This window comes from Hypanus sabinus, chromosome 1 (genome assembly GCF_030144855.1).
Source record: "Hypanus sabinus isolate sHypSab1 chromosome 1, sHypSab1.hap1, whole genome shotgun sequence".
Taxonomy (NCBI): Eukaryota; Metazoa; Chordata; class Chondrichthyes; order Myliobatiformes; family Dasyatidae; genus Hypanus; species Hypanus sabinus.
Window position 1 is genome coordinate 64023506 of NC_082706.1, and position 21400 is coordinate 64044905.

Genomic DNA, 21400 nt, shown 5'->3' on the forward strand with positions numbered 1-21400 from the left:
TTAATATTCATGGAGTGAGTTGGAGAATCAATACTCTCAAATCATGACAGATTGGAGATTTTCTTTGCCATACTACTCAAACTGATCTGGAAAATCATACAGCATTTTAAAATGCTTTTAAATTTGGCTGTTTTTTTAAAAAAATTGGCAAATTTGAATAGCAATGACAGAGTTTGATAAATTCAGCTTGAAATGGGTTGTTTGAATAAGTATGTGGATAAGAAGGGGAGATTAAAAAAAAGTTAACTGTCTTAGTTGTTAAGTCACTGTAAATATTTTAAACTTATTGAATGATTTTCTGGTCGTGCATATACAGAGTATTGTTAACAGAGTAAAAGAATATATTGAGATCAATTGAAGGAATGCCCTTTGGTTTTCTTGCAGACAAGGCGATTGGCTTAATTTTAAGAGATTTGTTGGAGTCTCACCAGCAAGTCCCCTTAGCAAAAAGTCTCATTGGTAAAGAATTTGATTTGGCTGCATGGCTGATTTTATGGGCAAGGAAATGTTTTTTGTGATGTATTAAATCTAATGCTAAAGATCAGAGACTCATTTCTGTGGTTTTCTTTGTGATTATTGTGATTATATTAATTAGATTTTGTTTTGGAATAAAAAGAAAATTGTAAGAAATTATTTTCTAAGAAAAAATTGAACATTAAGATTTGTTATAAAACTAGAAAATACTAGAAATTGTCAGCAGGTCAGGCAGCATCCACTTTAATATTTTAAATATTATACACTTTATGTGAAAGGAAGGGATAAAATCAAAATAAATATTTCTTCCTATATTTAAATTGACCTAGTATAGATGCCTATACATTGTCCTTAAATTTTCAACTGGTATAACATACTGAGATGTTCAAGTAGTGAAAATATATTTATTCTTGATTTTGAGTGCCACTCATTGTAAATGATTGTAAGCTGTCAGAGACAAACCATGATCCAAATCATGTTTGTTGCTGATATAAATAAGTACCTAATGCTGCCATTGCTAAAATTCCTGGTGTTGGCTTACATTCTCAATCTAGAATGCTGCACCCATGAAGCAGCAAAGTTTAGAAGGATGGAAAATGCAGCTCTAATCTGCATGGTGTCAGCTCCTTCTTGTGACTATTAAAATATGGTATAAGAATTGAAGCATTATTTCTGGATTTTTTTTCATCTTGTATGGCATTCCATGCTTTCAGTTAATATGCTTACTTAACCCCAGTCTTCCTGTGAATTTTTTCTTATAGTTAAATATCTCCTAATTGCATTTGTTTTCCTAAGTCTTTCACTGTTGAATGTCAAATTGTACTTATAGTCATTGAGTACTACAGCATAGAAACAGGCCTTTTGGTTCAGCCAGTCCATGCTGAACTAATCTAATGCTTATTCCCATCTACCTGTTACTGGACCATATCATTCCAAACTTTCCCCCCATGTGCTTTCCAAGCTTCTTGCACATTAAGTCTCCAGTTCTAGTTCTAAACCTTCAGTTCTACTCTCACTCGACCTGAGGGGAAAAAGCCTGCTTTCATTCACACTATCTATAACCCTCACATTTTTGCATACATCTATAAGATCTCCCGTCATTCTCCAGGGAAAACCTAACCAATGTCAATCTTTCCTTGTAACTCAGGTCCTCAATTCCCACAACATCCTTGTAAAGTTTCTCTGCAGTCTTTCATGTTTATTGATAAATTTCCTGTAGGTAGGAACTTTGCACACAATATTCTAAATTTGACCTTACCAACATCTCAAGCAGTTTTAGCTTAACATCCCAACCCCTGTACTTAGTGCCTTGATTTACGAAGGTCTGTGTGCCAAAATCTTTCTTAATGACCCTGCCTGCCTGTGATGGCACCGTCAAGAAATTCTATATCTGTATTCCCAAGATTGATAGTGAGGTAGTAATGCCTAATGGCCTAATGCTGTTCCTATGTCTTATGGTCCTTTTGTTTTATGGTGCATCTCTGAGCCAACATTGACTGTGTAAGTCTTACCCTGGTTTGTCCTCCCAAAGTTCAACATCTCACACTTGTCTGCACTAAATTCCATCTGAGATTTTTCAGTCAATTTTTCTAGCTGATCAAGGTCATTCTGCAAGCTTTAATAGCCTTCCTTACTATCTATTACACCTCCAATCTTGATCTGATCTACGAATTTGCTATTCACGTTTATCACATTATCATGGAGATTATTAACATAGAAGATGAACAGCACTGATCCTTGCAGCATGCCAGTTTTGACAGGCAACCAGTCAGAGACAGCCATCTGCATCTGTCTGATTATTCCCACCAAGACACAGTTGGATTCAATTACTCAAAGATCTCTGTTGTTTTTGTGCAACTTCCCCGTCCATAATTTGTTTTTCCTCTTTGTTCTTTGTGAGTAGCACTTTGTTGGATTATATGGTTTTTGATCATGTAGTTTGAGATGACATACTTCGAGAATACTAGAATATAAAAGCAGCAATGCAATGCTGAAGTTTTGTAAGGCATTGGTCAGACCACACTTGGAATATTGTGAGCAGTTCTGAGCCTTTTATTTAAGAAAGGTTGTGCTAGCATTGGAAGAGGGTCCATAGAAGGTTTAGGAGAATGATGCCAGGAATGCAAGGAACTCTAGATCTGTACTTGCTGGAGTTTAGAAGAATGAAGGGGATCTCATTAAAACTTACTGAATATTGAAAAGCCTCGAGAGAGTGGATGCAGAGAGAATATGAGGGAGACTCCAGTCAGAGGGCCCAGCATCAGAATACAAGGTTGTTTCTTCAGAACAGATGAGGAGGAACTTCTTTAGCCAGAGGGTGGTGAATCTGTGGAATTCATTGCCATTGATGCGTGTGGAGGCCAAGTCACTGGGTATATTTAAAGAGGTTATTGATTAGTAAGAATGCCAAAGATTATGGGGAGAAGGCAGGAGAAATGGGGTTGAGAGGGGTGATAAATAGGCCATGATGGAATGGCTGAACAGACTTGATGGGCCATATGGCCTAATTCTGTTCCTAGAACTTGTGGTCTTATGGTCTTTGATTAAGGCAACTTTCTGTTAAAACCATAAAACACTTTTCAAAGCAAACTGGAGTCAATTTTGAGACAAAGTTGTTGAGATAGTGCTGTCTCTGTGGATAAACCTCAATATATTGCTTTAGAGAATGCAATGAACTGATCCAAATGCATGCTTGTAAAGGATGTTCCATAATTCATTTACACAGTGATGATCAAATACATGACTTTTTTAAAAATAGAATTCTTCAAAGTTTTTAAATTTTTGCATACTATACACAACAATGACATTAAAAAAATCTATTCTTTAGCATCAGAGTCAGAGTACAGCACAGAAACAGGTCCTTCAGGCTATCTAGTCTATGCTGAACCATTTAAGCTACCTATTCCTGTCGATCTGCACCAGGACCATAGCCCTCTGTACCCCTACCATCCATGTACCTATCCAAACTTTGCTTAAACGATGAAATCAAGCTCGCATGCACCATATGTGCTGGCAGCTCGTTGCACACTCTTATGACTCTCTGAGTAAAGAAGTTTCCCCTCATGTTCTCCTTAATCTTTTCACCTTTCACCCTTAACCCATGACATCTGGTTGTTGTCCCATCCAACCTCAGTGGAAAAATCCTACTTGCATTTACCCTATCCATACCCCTCATAATTTTGTATAACTCTATCAAATCTGCACTTAGTCTTATACATTCCAAGAAAAACATTCTTAACTATTCAGTCTTACCTAATAAGTCAGGTTCTCAGACCCAGCAAGATCCTTGTAAATTTTCTTTGCACTCTTTCAGCCTTATTTACATCTTTCCTGTAGGTAGCTGACCGAAACTGCACACAGTACTCCAAATTAGGCCTCATCAATGTTTTGTACAACTTCAATGTAACATTGAAACTCCTGTACTCAGTACTTTCATTTATGAAGGCCAATGTGCCAAACGCTTTCTTTATGACCCTATTTACCTGTGGTGCAACTTTCCATGAATTATGGACCTGTATTCCCAGATCCCTTTGTTCTACTGCACTCCTCAGTGCCCTATTGTTCACTATGTAAGACCTCCCTTGGTTGGTCCTACTGAAGTACAACTCCTTGCACTTGTTTGTATTAAATTTCATCTGCCATTTTTCAGCCCATTTTCCAATTAACCCAGATCCCCCTGCAAACTATGATAGCCTTCCTTGCCATCCACTAACCCCCACTCTTGGTGTCATTCGCAAATTTGTTGATCCAGTTAACCATATTATCATCCAGATCATTTGATACAGATTACAAACAACATTGGACCCAGCACCAATCCCTGCGGCACTCCATTAGTCAGAGGCCTGCAGTCAGAGAGGCTACCATCTATTGCCACTCTCTGGCGTCACCCACAAAGCTAATGTCTAATCCAATTTACTAATTTATCTTGAATGCTAAGCAACGGAACCTTCTTGACCAAACTCCCATATGGGGGGGGAATCTTGTCAATTGCCTCACTAAAGTCCAATATCCACTGTCTTGTCTTCATCAACTTCCATTATAACTTCCTCAAAAAACTCAAGTTTGGTTAGACATTACCAACCATGCGCAAAACCATGGTAACTATCCTTAATCAGTCCATGTCTATCCAAATATTTGTATATCCGGTCCTTTAGAATACTTTACAATAACTTACCCACTACTGATGTCAGATTCACCAGCATTTCCAAACATTCATTGCATTTTTGTATTTTCCTGTATTGAAGTTGATACATTTTGCTTTGTTTTTACTTCTATGTTCGCTTAACTAGAGATATAACCATATCCCTATGATTTACAAATGAAAAAATCCGCACAAACTGGAAATCCAAGCAACACACACACACAATGCAGATCAAGCAGCTTCTATGGAAAAGAGTACAGTTGATGTTTCAGGCTGAGACCTTTCTGCACGACTGGAGAAGTAAAGCTGAGGAGTAGATTTCAAAGGTGGGGGAATGGAGCGAGAATCACAAGGTGATAGATGAAACCTGAGGAGGGAGGAATAAAGTAAACTGGGAAGTTGATTGGCAAAAGAAATACAGGGCTGGAGAAGGGGGGGGAGTCTGATAGAAGAGAACATAAGGTCATGGAAGATAGAAAAAGGGGGAGGAGCACCAGAGGGAGGAAATGGGCAGGCAAGAATATAATATGAGAGAGAGAGAAAAAAAAGAGGATGGGGAATGTTGAAAGGTGGGGGGTGGGGTGGACGGCATTACTGGAAGTTTGAGAAAGTGATGTTCATGGCATCAGGTTGAAGACTACCCAGATGGAATATAAGGTGGTGTTCCTCTAACCTAAGTGTTGCTTCATCACAACAGAGGAGGAGGTCAGACAGACAGACATACTTTAGTGATCCCGAGGGAAATTGTGTTTTGTTACAGCCGCACCAACCAAGAATAGTGAAGAAACATAGCAATATAAAACCATAAATAATTAAATAATAATGTTAATCATGCCAAGTGGAAATAAGTCCAGGACCAGCCTATTGGCTCAGGGTGTCTGACACTCCGAGGGAGGAGTTGTAAAGTTTGATGGCCACAGGCAGGAATGACTTCCTATGACGCTCAGTGTTACATCTCGGTGGAATGAGTCTCTGGCTGAATGTACTCCTGTGCCTAACCAGTACATTATGGAGTTGATGGGCGTCGTTGTCCAAGATGGCATGCAACTTGGACAGCATCCTCTTTTCAGACACCACCATCAGAGAGTCCAGTTCCACCCCTACAACATCACTGGCCTTACGAATGAGTTTGTTGATTCTGTTGGTGTCTGCTACCCTCAGCCTGCTGCCCCAGCACACAACAGCAAACATGATAGCACAGGCCACCAAAGACTCATAGAACATCCTCAGCATCATCCAGCAGATGTTAAAAGACCCCAGTCTCCTCAGGAAATAGAGGTGGCTCTGACCCTTCTTGTAGACAGCCTGTGTTCTTTGACCAGTCCAGTTTATTGTCCATTCGTATCCCCAGGTATTTGTAATCCTCCACCATGTCCACACTGACCTCTTGGATGGAAACAGGGGTCACCGGTGCCTTAGCCCTCCTCAGGTCCACCACCAGCTCCTTAGTCTTTTTCACATTAAGCTGCAGATGATTCTGCTCGCACCATGTGACAAAGTTTCCCACCGTAGCCCTGTACTCAGCCTCATCTCCCTTGCTGATGCATCCAACTATGGCAGAGTCATCAGAAAACTTCTGAAGATGGCAAGACTCTGTGGTATAGTTGAAGTCCGAGGTGTCGGCGGTGAAGAGAAAGAGAGACAGGACAGTCCCTGTCTGACACAGAGTGTTGCAAGTGCATGTACTGTGGTCTGCCAGTCAGGTAATCAATAATTCATGACACCAGGGAAGCATCCATCTTCATCATTGTCAGCTTCTTACCTAGCAGAGCAGGGTGGATGGTGTTGAATACACTGGAGAAGTCAAAAAACATGACCCTCACAGTGCTCGCCGGCTTGTCCAGGTGGGCGTAGACACGGTTCAGCAGGTAGACGTTGGCATCCTCAACTCCTAGTCGGGGCTGGTAGGCGAATTGGAGGGGGTCTAAGTGTGGCCTAACTATAGGCTGGAGCTGCTCTAGAACAAGTCTCTCCAGGGTCTTCATGATTTGGGAGGTTAATGCCACCGGTCTGTAGTCGTTGGAGCCACTGGGGCGCGGCGTCTTCGGTACAGGGACGAGGCAGGACGTCTTCCACAGCACAGGAACCCTCTGGAGACTCAGGTCATGGATAGACATATCCATGGGAAGTGGAATTAAAATGGGTGGCCACTGGGAGCATAGGTGCTCGTCAAAGCAGTCTCCCAGTCTCACCGACATACAGGAGGCCGCACTGGACACAGCATATAATCCCAACAGACTCAATTTAAGTGATACCTCACCGGGAAGGACTGTTTGGGGCCCTGAATGGTCGTGAAGGAGGAGGTGTAGGGACAGGTGTAGCATTTGTTCTGCTTGCAAGGTTAAGTGCCAGGAGGGAGATCAGTGGGGAGGGACGAATGGACAAGGGTGTTGCGTTGGGAGTGAGACCTGTGTAAAGCAGAAAGTGCAGTGGAGGGAAAGATGTGATTGGTGGTGGGATCTATGATTTACATTAGATGTATGTATATTGTACAAATATGTGATTAACTGACTTAAAGATAAGCATGGTAAAACTTACCTAGAAAATGAAAATGAGTTTGCATTTATGTAACACTATTCATGAATCAAGAAACTCAATGCATCAGAGTCAGTGAAATACCTTATTAACCTTTTATAGTCAAGAATAACTAATTTCTGTGCCGAAGGGAAACACTCTACAAAACAGGCAGCATTTGTGGAACGAGAGACATGGATAGCCACATGCTATTGAATCTTCCCCTGCTTTCTGTGGAGCCTTCAGCGTTCTTAGTATGGTATGGCGATAACCCTCTAGTTATTGTTTAACCTGTGTATTTTAGTGGTTCAATATACTTTGTACTTTAAACTCAGAGTCCATTATGCTTTTTGAAATCATAAGGAACTTGCATCTTTTGTGTAACGAAATTCCATTTGATCTTTCCAAGACTTATGGCATTTTGAGGAAGCTTTTGTGGTAATGATACCACTTGGTGTGACTGGATCCCTGTTGTTAGAAAGAAAGAAGAGGATTTGGAGAAGATGAGAAAAGAAAAAAAAACTTGGGTTTTTATCAAAGCAGCAAACCTTAAAGAGGAAGTGACTTGATGTTAAATTACATAATTCAAATTATGCATAAGAAGTATTTTTTTTCTATCCTGAGTCTTACCCTTTAAAAAAAAATCCTTTATTTCCTTAGATGGCAATTCATGCTGAGGGCAGTCCTGTGGTATCTTGCTGAGCTGAACAAGTTGTGACTGGATGCTGTTGGAGTTATTTGCAACCCAAACTTAACTGTACCCTTCCTGCTTGGTAAGAAAATTACGGCATGTAATACAATAACTTCTGTACTACTTGAGGCTTTATAAAACAGTTCTAAATTTTGGTTATTGATATTGTCTTAAATCACTGGTAGTTAGTTATTACTGTACAGTGAACTCAGGTATTGCCTTGAAATGATAATTAAATTTAAAATTCTACTTCATATTCTATATGTCTTAAAATGTGAATACTAAACCATGATTTGAAGCATGTTGTACTATTTTCTCTGTGTGGGCTTTCTTTCAATAATTATGCCTTGAAACTTACAACAGCTTTTGGAAATTGGCATGCACCCTGAAATTGGTTTGAGTGATTAAGAGTTCCCCCAGCTGGCTGTGGTTTTTATAGCCTTGCATTGTAATCAAGGGCAATCAATAACATTGATAAATTTCAGGTGTTTATCAACTATGTTCCCTAAAATTATGCACCACTGCTGGTGATTTAGTGACCTCATGGGGCATGGACTGCAGTTAGTAATTTTATAATCCCTCTGGCAATCTTGTGTGCCTTGTTATTCCTTCCTCAAAATAAATAGTAATTGTAATGCTTCTGCTCAGTCTTATATTCCAGTCTTCACTCTGTATTCACTAAAATATTTAAAATATTAATTTAATGTTTTACTTAGTAATGCATACAAAATGCTGGAGGAACTCAGCAGGTCAGACAACGTCTATGGAAATGAATAAACAGTCGATATTTCAGGCCAAGATCCTTCATCAGGAATAGTACAGTACTGATTGGAAAAGTCCATTTTCAAAGATTTCTTTTAAAGAGCTAGTGCAAGGACAATAGGCTGTAAGATTCCTGTCTCTGGATAATATTCTTTTGAGATATAGGCACCTGCACATGAGCCTGGAAGTCTCAGATTAAGCTGATAGGGCAAATGTAGAGGCTGTTGAGGGTGGGGCACAAAGGACATGTCTTGTTCTAGATTTAGGGAACTAGGAAATGCTTGCTCCCTCCAGAGAAAAGTGTGAAGAGATTCAAGATTCAAAAACTTTATTGTCGTTCTAACCGTACATCAGCTCTGCAGGGCAGAATGAGACAGCGTTTCCAAGGAGCAGTGCATTCATAATAAAACAAATGCAACACTAAATAATAAACATAACAATAAATAGTAAAACACAACAACCACATGTCAGTTAAAAACAAGTTATAAGTGTCCAGTGCAAGTTAAAAGTATCCAAAGCAGAGTCAGGTAGAGCAGCTATTTAGCAGTCTGACTGCCTGTTGGAGGAAGCTGTTTAGTAGTCTTGTGGTTTTAGTTTTGATGCTCCTGTAATGTTTACCTGATGGCAGAAGAACAAACAGTTCATGGAGAGGGTGTGAGGGGTCTTTAATGATGTACCATGTCTTCTGGAGGTATCGACTCTGAAAGAGGTCTTGGACAGAAGGTAGGGAGACCCCAATAACCTTCTCTGCTCCCCTAACCACCCTCTGCAAGGCTTTTTTGTCGGCAGCACTGCAGCTGGAGTACCAGGTTGTGATGTAAAAGGTCAGCACACTCTCAACCACTCCTCTGTAGAATGTAGTTAAGATATTAGTGGGGAGTGATTCTTGTTAAAACTTCCTCAGAAAGTGCAATCCCTGCTGGGCTCATTTCACAATCACAGTGGTGTTCCTGGACCATGTGAGATTATCCGAGATCTGCACCCCAAGGAACTTGATGTTTTCCACTCTCCCCACTGTGGAGCCGCTGATGCTGAGGGGTGTGTGCTCAAGCTGAGACCGTCTGAAATCAACGATCATCTCCTTGGTTCTGGTGACATTAAGCATCAAGTTGTTGTCAGTGCACCAGCTCTCTAGGTGTTTAACCTCCTCCCTGTACATTGTTTCATAATTTTTGCTGATGAGCCCCACCACTGTGGTATCATCAGCAAATTTAATGATCAGGTTCTCCTTGAATCTGGCTGCACAGTCATGTGTTAGCGGTGTAAACAGCAATGGGCTAAGCACACAGCCTTGTGGGGATCCAGTGCTCAGAGTGATGGAATCAAAGATGTTCCTGCCAACACGGACTGACTGTGGTCTCACTGTCAAGAAATCCAGAATCCAGCGACACATGGCAGTGTTAAGGCCAAGCAGCGACAGTTTCTCCACTAGTCTCTACGGGATGATGGTATTGAACGCTGAACTGAAATCTATGTACAGGATTCTGGCATAAGTGTCTTTGTTGTCAAGAGAACGATGGATCAAGAGAAAGGATTGGAAGGTGTAGCAGAGGTGACATAGTACTGGAAGGTACAGAATCATTGTGGGTAGAACTAAGGAACTGCAGGGGTAAAAAAATTCTGACCAGAGTTATGTACAGACCACCCCACGCACAGTAGTAAAGATGTAGTCTACAAATTACAACGGGATATAGAAAATGCACGTCAAAAGGTCAATGTTACAAATGCTGATGGGGGATTTGAATATGCAGGTAGATTGGGAAAATCAGGTTGGTGCTGGATCCCAAGATGGGGAATTTCTAAAATGCCACTGAGATGGCTTTTTAGAGAAGTTTGTAGATGAACTCACAGGGCATCAGCTATTCTGGATTTGGTGTTGTGCAATGAACTGAATTGATTAGAGAGCTCAAGGTAAAGAAACCCTGAAGGGCCAATGATCATAATATGATGGAATTCACCCTGCAATTTGTGAAGGAGCAGCTAATGTCAGATGTATCAGTATTACAGTGGAGTAAAGGGAATTACAGAAGCATTAGTGAGGAGCTGGCCAAGCATCACACACAAAATGCTGGAGGAACTCAGCAGGCCAGGCAGCATCTAGGAAAAGAGTATGTCGACTGTACATTTTTCTTCAAAGCTGCCTGGCCTGCTGAATTCCTCCAGCATTTTGTGTGCATTGCTTGGATTTCCAGCATCTGCAGATTTTCTCTTGTTTGTGAGGAGCTGACCAAAACTTATTGGAAGACAGCAGGATGACAGCAGAGCTACAATGGCTGGAAATTCTGGGAGCAATTCAGAAGGCACAGGATATACACATGCCAAAGAAGTAGTGTGCTAAAGGCAGGGTGATGCAACTATGTCTGACAAGAGGAGTCAAAGCCAACATAAAAGGCAAAGAGAGAGCATATAACTGAAGAAAAATTAGTGTGAAGATAGAAGATTAGGAAGCTTGTAAAAACCAAATGAAGATAGCTAAAGAAGGAAAAGAGGAAATGTGAAGGTAAACTAGCCAGTGATATTAAAGAGAATACCAAAAGGTTCTTTGGATATATAAAGCGTAAACGAGAGGTGAGAGTAGGTATTGGATTGCTGGAAAATGTTGCTGGAGAGGTAGTGATGGGGGAAACAAGAAAATGGTGGATGAACTGAATAAGTATTTTGCATGTCTTCATTATGGAAGATACAAGCAGAATGACAGAAGTTCAAAAGTGTCAGGGGGCCATTACTAGGTTCAAAGGTCCAATTTACTGTCAGAGAAATGTATACAATATACATTCTGAAATGCTTTTTCTTGGTAACCATCCACAAAAACAGAGGAGTGCTCCAAAGAATAAACGACAGTTAAACGTTGGAATCCCAAAGTCCACCCCAGCTCCCTTCCCTTCCGCACGCAAGCAGCAGCAAGCAACCGGCAAAAGAAAACATTGGCACCCATTACCAAGCACTCAAGTGTGAGCAAAGCAATAGCAAAGACACGGACTTGCAGTTACCTCAAAGACTTTGCGGTTCACCCGGTATGCAACGTACCACAGGATCTCTCTCTCTCTCTCTGTTTTCCCAGCGAGCAGGAAGGTGCTTGAGAAACTGAAAGGTCTGAAGGTAGTCAGGTCACCCGGGTCAGATGGTGTACACTCCAGGGTTCTGAAAGAGGTAGCTGAAGAGATTGCAGAGCTAGATTGTAATGATATTTCAAGTATCAATGGATTCTAGCATGATTTTTGAAGATTCAAAAATTACAAATGTCATTCTGCTCTTCAGGAAGGGAGAGGGGCTGAAGAAAGGATGAAAGATGTTGGAATCAATTGTTAAGGATGTGGTTTCAGTGTACTTGGAGGCACATGATAAAATAGGCCATAGTCACCATAGCTTTCTTAAAGGAAAATCTTGCCTGACAAATATTTTGGAGTTCTTTGAGGAAATAACAAGCAGGATAGACAAAGGGGAATTAATGGATGTTATGTACTTGGATTTTCAGAAGTGCTTTGACTAGGTGCTACACATCTTATGGTTTTAAAGGTGTGAACAGATGGATTTTCGAAAATAAAACTGCTTGATTTTTTCATTTGGAAAATGCCCCTGAGCATTTATGTCTTGATGTATGGTAAGCTAACAACCTGTAGGCTTCTTGAAGTCGTAATAAGTATTGACTTTTAATGAGACAATGCAAATAAGAACCCTTTTTTGTCTATCAGGGTAGGCCTCAAGTGTTTTTTGAGAAGACATGGGAGATGTTGGAAGATACAAGATACTGTCAATGCTGGAAATTTAGTATTCAACAAAAACTGCTGGAAATATTCAACAGATTAGATAGTAGCATTACAGTGCAAGACAAAAAAGACTTTAATTTACACTTAAAGATAATAAATAAATAGCACAAAAAATAAATGTTCATAAATCTGATGGCAGAGGGAAAGAATCTGTTCCTAAATCATGCAGTGTGGGTCTTCAGACTTCAATACCTCCTCTCTAATGGTAGAAATAAAAGCAGGGCATGTTTCTAGTTGTGAGGGCCCTTAATAGTGGACAGCCTTCTTGAGGCACTTCCTCATGAAGATGTCCACTAATGCTATCTGTTGTTGCCCAGCTATCTAAAAATACTGTAAATAGATGTGTATGTTCTATTCCATTATTGAAATAAGTGTTATATGTGATGATATATTGCTGCTCTTAGGCACTTTAACTGAACTGGCAGGGATGAGGTTGTAGTGGCAAGTGTGTATTGGATCCACTGTAATTGGGTTACAGACTTCTGAACTTGTGGTAAATGAAAATTTAAAAATGCTGTGGAAATCTGAAATAAAATCAGCAAGTGCTAGAATCAGAATCAGATTCAGATTTATTATCCAAAATATTTTGTTATTGATTTTTGTTTATACTCAGTATCTGAGGCTTCTCGTTTAAGTGTCCAGCAATAATCAACCAGCATTGATGGATTCCAGTTGCCCTGATGCTGTTTCTCCATGACCGCAGTGACTTGGCAAAACATTTCTCCATGCCCGTTACAGACAGTGCTAAGAATTCTAAATAGGAATGCAGAAAATGAATCTTTAGTGACATATTGCACTTCACGGTTTTGTACGCTTGAAGCATGTTGTCAACAAACTGCACATAGTTTGGAGCTTGGTAGTTACCAAGAAAATTTTCAACAACTTGCTTGAATGCCTTCCATGCAGTTTTCTCTGGCCTCACTAGAAGTTCTTCGAATTGCCTGCCCTTGATGACCTGTTTGATTAGTGGACCAACAGAATTGCCTTGCTTAATCTTGTCATCAGTTATTCTGGGAAACATCTGTCTCAATTATTGAAATTCTTCACCTTCCTTGTTCGTTGCTTTCACAAAATTTTTCATAAGCTCCAGTTTTAGCTGAAGAGGAACCAAAAGAGGAGTCTTTGTTGTGTCTACAGGTGGCTTATATGCCATGCATTTCTGCCCTAGAACCACTGCTTACAGAGTAGCTAATCCTTTTTATGTAATGAGAGTCTTTAGCACAGTTGTTCCATTCACAAAGGAAACAACAGGACTCGGTGTATCCAAGCTGCTTTCCTAGCAGCAGCTCTATTACTTTCAGATCACCATAGATATTCCAGTTGTAGTTGCTATACTGTATGTGTTTCAACAAGACTACCAGATTTCAATAGTTTTCTTTCACGTGTACGGCATAGTCAATTGGTCTTGAAGGGTGAGCATTGCCATTATGTAGCAGCACGTCTTTCAGACTAACACTGAAGAATCAATTAAAGAAATGGCATAGTTATAGGTCATGCTGGCAATCTAAAGCAATGAAAAGCCCATTAGTCCAGAAACACAGATTATCAACAACCAAAGAATTGCATCAAATCTTCTTGGCAGCTACAAAAGACAGACTTTTATGGCCTGTAGCATCAGATTCCATCCTTGTAGTCTTGAGCCCAGTATTTCTGCTTTGACTATGATATATCCAAGTCTCTGACTTGGGCATTTAACTCAGATTGAGTTATCAGATGAGGTTCACTCAACATAAAGGATCCAAGATCTGTTTCAGTGTTAGTGTCATTTTCCATCCCTGGCCCATTCATCATGGCATCTTCACCTGCCTCCTCAAGACGCCATGTCTTTGGGGGTTTCAGTATTGGAAGACTATTGTCATGCGGCACAGATCTCATGGCTGAAGGGATATTGAAGTATTCAATGGATTTCTTGTTTTTAGTATTGAAACCAGACACTGATCAGACAGAAGTAGCAGTCTGTCACATGATCCTTTTGCTGTCGCCATGTCATCAGGGCGGTGAGCGGCCTTGACTTATAAGTGCCTCTGAGCCAAGCTCTAAGGTTGAGAGTACATGTTAAGCGACAAATGTGTGGAGCCCAGGCTCTGTCTTGGTCAATTTTACATATGCTTATGGGCTTATGGGCTTTCTTAAAAGAGGAGTATGCTCTGTGTTTGAGATTTATGCATATACTTGCCACAAATGTAGCAGAAAGTATCGCGGCTATTGACTATCTCAAGCTAAGTGTAGGGTGATATTAGGTGGATAAGTATTGGGTAGTAGTGTGATCATTGAAGTTGAGTATGATATTCTGTTGGTAGGTCCTCAGATGGCTGTAGAGACCGATCCAGGATCCACATATTCTGGTGCAGTGTGGGCAAGAGTAAATGGCTGTAGTTAGTGGTTGTCTATTGGTTGCTCCTTTCGCAGCTGATGCTTGTTTTAACTAGGCTTGTATGTTGATGGATTTAATTGATCCAAAGTCAGCAGGTTCCGGCACACAATTATAAACCTTAATGCTGTGCCTCTTGTATTTAGCTGATGAGTATTGGGTGTAAATATGTCTTCTGTCTGAATAGTTGATGTTGCTCTAGTGTTTGCACTTATCATTGCCAGTTTTATCCAAAGGCAGAATGACAGAGAGAGAAAACCTGTCTTCTTCTAAAGTAGGTAATTATTGTTATTTGCTAAGTTAGCAGATGTGAAGTAAAATGGGAAAATGAGTATCTCTGGTTTAGTTTACAATGGTTAAGCATATAAACTTATTTTATACTGTCAGTAAACCTCATTTTCTGTGGTTTATTTAAAAGTCACCAAGGTAAACAGTTAAAAAAAAAAATTCTTGGTAGCGTATGGAAAACCATTTTAGTTTTTAACTATATTATTCCTTCAAGGGCTGCACGCAGTTATTTTTATTCCAATGTGGCTTTAGAAAGTTGTTTCTTGTGATTTGAATGTATTGTCTGCTTTTTTAAAAATTTAACAGTTATCCTTCCACTTTGAGCACAAACTGCATAAAACTTGTGATTTTTGTATTTTCTCTGGTGCATGCTTGCACAGAGTAATGATTGAATGCATTTGCATTTGGCTAACTTTTAAATGCAGCATGCCAGTGCTGAAGCTTAGAAAAATGTGCACCTGAAAATTCGTCATCTAAATGTTGAATATGGCCAACCCATCCAAGTTAATGAAGCAGAGAATTGTTTGCAGTTGTTAAAACAAACTGATATAAAAGAATTGGATTCACCACTGTGATTCATAAATTCAGAGGATGGAGAGATGACTCATACCACTGAAAGACTTGAATAGCATATGTACAAATTAGGGACTGGAGCAGGCCACTCAGCCCATCAAGCCTGATCTATCAAGGATGGCATAGTAGCATAGCGATTAGTGCAATGCTTTGCAGCACTAGCTGTAAGACTGGGGTTCAATTCCTTCCACTGTGTGTATATTTGTACGTTTTGCCTGTGACTGTGTCAGTTTCTGCCCACATTCCAAAGACGTACGGTTAGGGTTAGTGAGTTGTGGACAATACTGTGTTGGTGCCAGAAGCATGACAACACGAGTGCTGATCCCAGCATAATCCTTCAAATGTGTTGGAGTTGATGTAAATGACTGTAGGGTTATGTAATGTTATGTTGATGTAAAAGACTGTACATGAGAAATAAATCTAATCTTTAATCTCTAAAATATTTAATAAGACCTGATTGTAACCTCAACTCTGCATTCTGGTTGACCTGCAGTAACCTCACAGTAAAGTGGAGTATCAACCTTGATATTCAATATTTCTGCTTCTACCAGCCTTTCAGGAAGAGTCAGTAACCTTTGGGTGAAAGAAAAATTGCCTCATCTGTCTTAAATGAGTGACCTCCAAAATCTTTCAACAGAGACCCTAGCTGTAATTTTTCCCATAGGGAAGCATAAGCTCTGCATCCAACATGTCAAGACCCATCAGGATCTTCCAAGTTTCACTGAGAATCAGAATCAGATTTAATATCATTGATAGATGTTGTGAAATTTGTTGCAACAGTACAGTGCAATGCAAAAAACATTATATAAATTGCAGTGAAATAAATATTAAAAAAAATTAAATTGTGCAAAATGAGAGCACGTATAATGTACTGGTGTTCATGGATTGGTCCATTGTTTATTCAGAAATCTGATGAAGGGATAGAAAAGGTTTCAGATTTCTTTTCCTTTATGGATGAGATAAAGGATCATTCTCAAGGCCAGGCTGGCATTGAGAAGTTAACAGATCACAGTTAATATTACACTGGAAGCTCAGTTGTTGAAATATTACCCACTTAAAAGAATGTTGTCTAATATACTGACCAGAATCTTACTGGTTTAAAGCCAGAAATTCTGTCAGTGTTCAGTCACCCACTCTGAAGTAGGTCTTGGGTTTGAAACATTTGGCGAATTTCAGGTGCTTCTTGTTGTTACGTTAAATCTCTGAATTCCCTATCTTCTGAACTATATCAACTTTATTCATAAAAAAATCTCCAACAGTGTATGAATACAGACCATTCAGTTCTTTAATTGCAAGTAATGTTAGTCCATCACTTAACACTGGCACCTTAGCAGCTATCATTCGTTTACAATTTCCTATGGAGCCTTGTGAAAGTGTCCAGTATTACTGTGATCAGAATCAGAATAGCACAAAAATCAGAATGTTTAATATCACCAGTGTAAGTCATGAAATGTGTAGTTTTGCGGCAGTAGTGCAGTACATAATTAAAATCTATAAATTACAATAAATATATATTAAAAATAAATAAGCAGTGCAAAAAGAGAGAGGAGAAAATAGTGAGGTAGTGTTTATGGGTTGATTGTCTATTCGGAAATCTGATGGCAGAGAAGAAGAAACAGTTCCTGAAATGTTGTTTGTGTGTGTTTAGGCTCCTGTACCACCACCTTGATGGTAGCAATGAGAAAAGGACATGTCCTGGGTGGGTGGTAGCAGCCCTTAGTGATGGATGCCTCCTTTTAGAGGCATTGCCTATGGAAGTTGTCCTCGATGCTGAGGAGGCTAGTGTCCATGATGCAGCAGACTGAGTTTATAATTTTCTGCAGCTTTTTCTGATTTTGTGCAGTGACCCCTCCATACCAGACAGAGATTCAACTAGTTGGAATGGTAGATCTATTAACATTTGTTAGTGTCTTTGATGACATACCAAGTATCCTTAGGCTCCTAATAAAATGAAACTGCTGACAAGCCTTCTTTGTAACGTCAGCAATGTTGACACCCAGAAACTTGAAGCTGCTCACCCTTTCCACTTCAGTGAGGACTGGTATGTGTTCCCCTTCCTGAAGTTCGCAATTAATTACTGACATTGAATGCCAGATTGTTATTACAACACCAATCAACCGACTGATGTATCTTGCTCCTGTACACCACCTCATCACCATCTGAAATTCTGCCAACAATAGTTGTGTCTTTGGCAAGTTTATAGATAATGTTTGAGTTGTGCTTAGCCACACAGTCTTGGGTGTAGAGAGATTAGAGCAGTGGGCTAAGCATGCATTGTTGAGAACCCCAGTGTTGATTGTCCGTAAGGAGGAGATATTATTTCCGATCTGCACAGTCTGTGGTCTCCCCTTGAGGAAGTCGAGGATCCAGTTGCAGCATGAGGTACTGAGGCCCAAGTTTTGACATTTATTTGCTTAGAACTAAGGATATTATTGTGTTGAATGCTGAGGTGTTGTCAATAAATAGCAGCCTGACATAGGTATCGCTTTTCCCCAGCAATCAGCTTTATGCTAGGAAATCGACTTTTGTTAGCAGCCTCCAATCATTCTTTGCATAGGCTTCAAACCCCATTGAATTTATTAGCAAGGAGAGGTCAGCTGTTCAGTTTTATTCATTTTGCTTTTGTGCTATGAATTCTGAATAATTTTTAATTTTTATTTCCCCAGTTTTATTAGATTTTAAATGCTTCAGTATCAGAAATATTTAAAAAGATGTAACCTTTCTAACTGCTTTAAAAAAAGGCAAATTTCCTTTGCCCAGTTTTGTCTGCTGTTGAACTTTATCATGGGCAGTGAAGTCTTGACAAGTCTGGGCTTTGCTGCCTAACTTGGCAGTGTGGTGGGCCCACCAAGATAAGCTTCTGCAGGTAAGTGTAGGCATCTGTGATAGTAAGTAGTGCTTGCAGACAGGTTGCAGCTTGAAGCAGCCCAGTGTCTGCACATTTTGATTTAAAAATGTAAGAAGAAAACAAGGATTTGAATGTTTGAACAGAATTCCTGTTAATTTCTGTTTTATGCAGTCTCTTATCACTGACTAATGTTATTTTTCTCTTTGATCTGCATTCTTAGCAGTTTAATTACTGTCATGAGGATTTAAGTGAAGAAACATATGATCATGTTGAGACCTTTTCTAGAAAGTATAATTTTGACTCAACAAATCCCTACCAAACCCCACAGAGTGGGTGGAACCTCACGAACCAGCCTTAACTGAATCCAGGACCTGACTGAGAATTGTTGAAACTAAAAGATTTACTATTTTATTTTTAGGTTTGCTGACATGGGTAATCTGATTAAGGTGTTAACCAGAGACATAGACCACAATGCTTCACATTTTTTCTTGGATTTTGAAAGTAAGTTTGACCCTTCACAGCTGGTGTATACAAAATACGTTCTGTCTCACCAGAGTGAAGGACAGTGCAGGTATTAAAAATGCACGTAATGGCAGGATACTATCACTTAACAATGGTTGCATGACCTCTCCATTGTGGCTGCAAACTTCATCCCATGTGTTGCTTTTGAAAATCTTCTTTAATTTGCTTTTTTATAAAAGCTTTTTTTTGTTAATTCCATTCACTGATTTTTCAGGTCCTTTTGTCAGGATGGCTGTTAATGCAGTTTTAACTCCTTCAGCTCCTCTGTGACTCCGGGGAAGGGGTTAAACGTTAGTGACATCTGGCACATGCCACTGCTTATAATGTAACCAAGAAAACCATGCAGCCTTTCTAGTTTAGACTGTGGCACAGCTGGTAAAATGCCTTACCTGTAGATTGTATATACCATGTGAACTGACAGTGGATTTTTATCATGCGGCTTGTAGCCTTCAAAAGGCTATTTTTCTGTTTGTCTCTCAATCTAGGCTGTTCTACATTTAGGGGAAAATATCTTCCTTCTTGTCTTGGCAGGTATCTTAACATGGGGAACCTTCTTAAAGTTTTGACATGCACAGATCTTGAGCAGGGGCCAAATTTTTTCCTTGACTTTGAAAGTGAGAATGATCTTTATTTTATATTCTTTTTACTGCCTGCAATAGACTGCATCTGTTTTCCATTGCATTTTAATTTAATGCATGCTTATGTTGTTTTTAATTGGTAAATCTGAAAAGGGCCAGAATTTTTTTCTCCAATTTGATTTGGTCACTAAATTCTTGTAGTTGAATGTCAGGATCAAAATACAGTGGATTTTAGTTAATTCGAACACATCGGGACCAGTACACTTTCACCCTACTAAGTGGCTCTTCATTAAATAGTTAAAAGGACAAGTTGCCATTGAACTGAGTAACAAATTATGTATTTAAATGAAATACAGTATAAATTAGAACACTATCAGAACTACATTACTATAGAAGTGTATTCGTTCTTAATAGTTATTGACGAAGGAATGCATTCAATGTATGCTGACGTGTTCTTTTGATTGACCGTAAATGAACAAAATCATTGCAGACTACTAGTGCAGTTAGTAGACTACCATCAAACAGAGTTTTGGACGATTATATTCTCCAAATCTTCATTTTAAGTATAACATTCAAGATGATTGTTGATGCATTCAAATTTTTCATAGTTCCTAACTTGTTGACGTAATGAAATAATTTCATTTTCATGACCAGCCATTTCTGGCATCACCAAGCCTGAATGCTTCAAACCACAGTGAGCAAAACAGCTCTTAGCTGTCTTGTGCTTATTACTCTTCAACTATCAGTGACAAAAATCATTGCTCATTGAATGTAAACAGGCATGACACTATTTAAGAATTGGTTGTTCAAAGTGTGGTGTAGTGACTAATGGCCACACGACATGCATGTGACTGATGCTAGTTAGAGACAATTCACCAACAGTCTCCTACCTCAGTTAAGTGGTTTAGTGTCCTAAATAAACAAAGAGAATCCCGGTTATTTTCTCAATCTGTTTTTGTTCTTTAAGAGTTGTCCCAAATAAGTAGCTGCCCCAATTAACCAATGGCCCAAAATAACTGGAATCCACTGTATATAATGTAATTGATGTGGCTGACTGGTGAATGTGGAGGACTAAATTGTTGCTTTATTTTAAAGAAATTTGTTCTCTTTATGCATTGGAATAAAGAGAAAAGTTCTGTATGCAGTTAATTTTTCTGCAAACCATATTTATAGAAATTCTGTTTATATTTTTATCTAATTTGTCTCATCAATCCATAATTTTAATTTTCTTGGTATGGTACTATTAAATCTGTATTTAATGTCATTTTGGTAATTAATTAGGAGTAGTTTTCTAGTTTCATGGAAGAACTAGATGGTGCCATCCTTTTGTAGATTTTATACACAATTCCATATCATGCAAGAACAATGAAAAAGAAAACAAGTCTTTTTGTTGGGACATATGTAAGTTCAAAGTCCAAAGTAAATTGATGTAGGTCTCAACATGTCATCCAGTCAGTCTCATCTAATCATTTTCACGATTTAATTAGTCTTGCATCTTTGCAGCTTGGCTTGCAAAAACGTACAAAGCATGCTGTGCAAACAGCTGATATAAAATGCAATGTATATTAGCTTTGGAGCTTCATGCCTCTTTTTCCTTGTTGCTGATGTTTGTTTAAATGCTTCTTTGTAGTCTTTCTGAACATAGAGTGTATACTGATGACTGCATTTGAATGCTTATTGCATCTACTTTAGAATATCTCTATTAAATTTGTGGCAAAACATTGTGAAGTGCAGGCACCATGTAGTACACTTGGCAAAGGTAATTTGATGTAGATTTTAACTCTTTGTCATTGTCTCCTTTGGGTCTCTAGTTGTGTCAATGAACCTGTTTCTGTGAAAAGTATTTTTGATAAATAAAGAAATTAAATGGA

General features: G+C 39.2%; 1 protein-coding gene across 9 annotated transcripts in view; it reads left to right on the top strand.

Moving 5' to 3' along the window:
• fam49bb (family with sequence similarity 49 member Bb) overlaps positions 1 to 21400 on the top strand; it is a 193174-nt gene that overhangs the window by 119173 nt on the left and 52601 nt on the right. For all 9 annotated transcript variants that reach the window (XM_059970567.1, XM_059970538.1, XM_059970523.1 and 6 more), the window contains 2 exons: positions 7790 to 7902; positions 19483 to 19565. In XM_059970567.1, the coding sequence (XP_059826550.1) occupies positions 19493 to 19565 (73 nt within the window). In that variant the 5' untranslated portion in view covers positions 7790 to 7902; positions 19483 to 19492. The remainder of the gene's footprint in view (positions 1 to 7789; positions 7903 to 19482; positions 19566 to 21400) is intronic.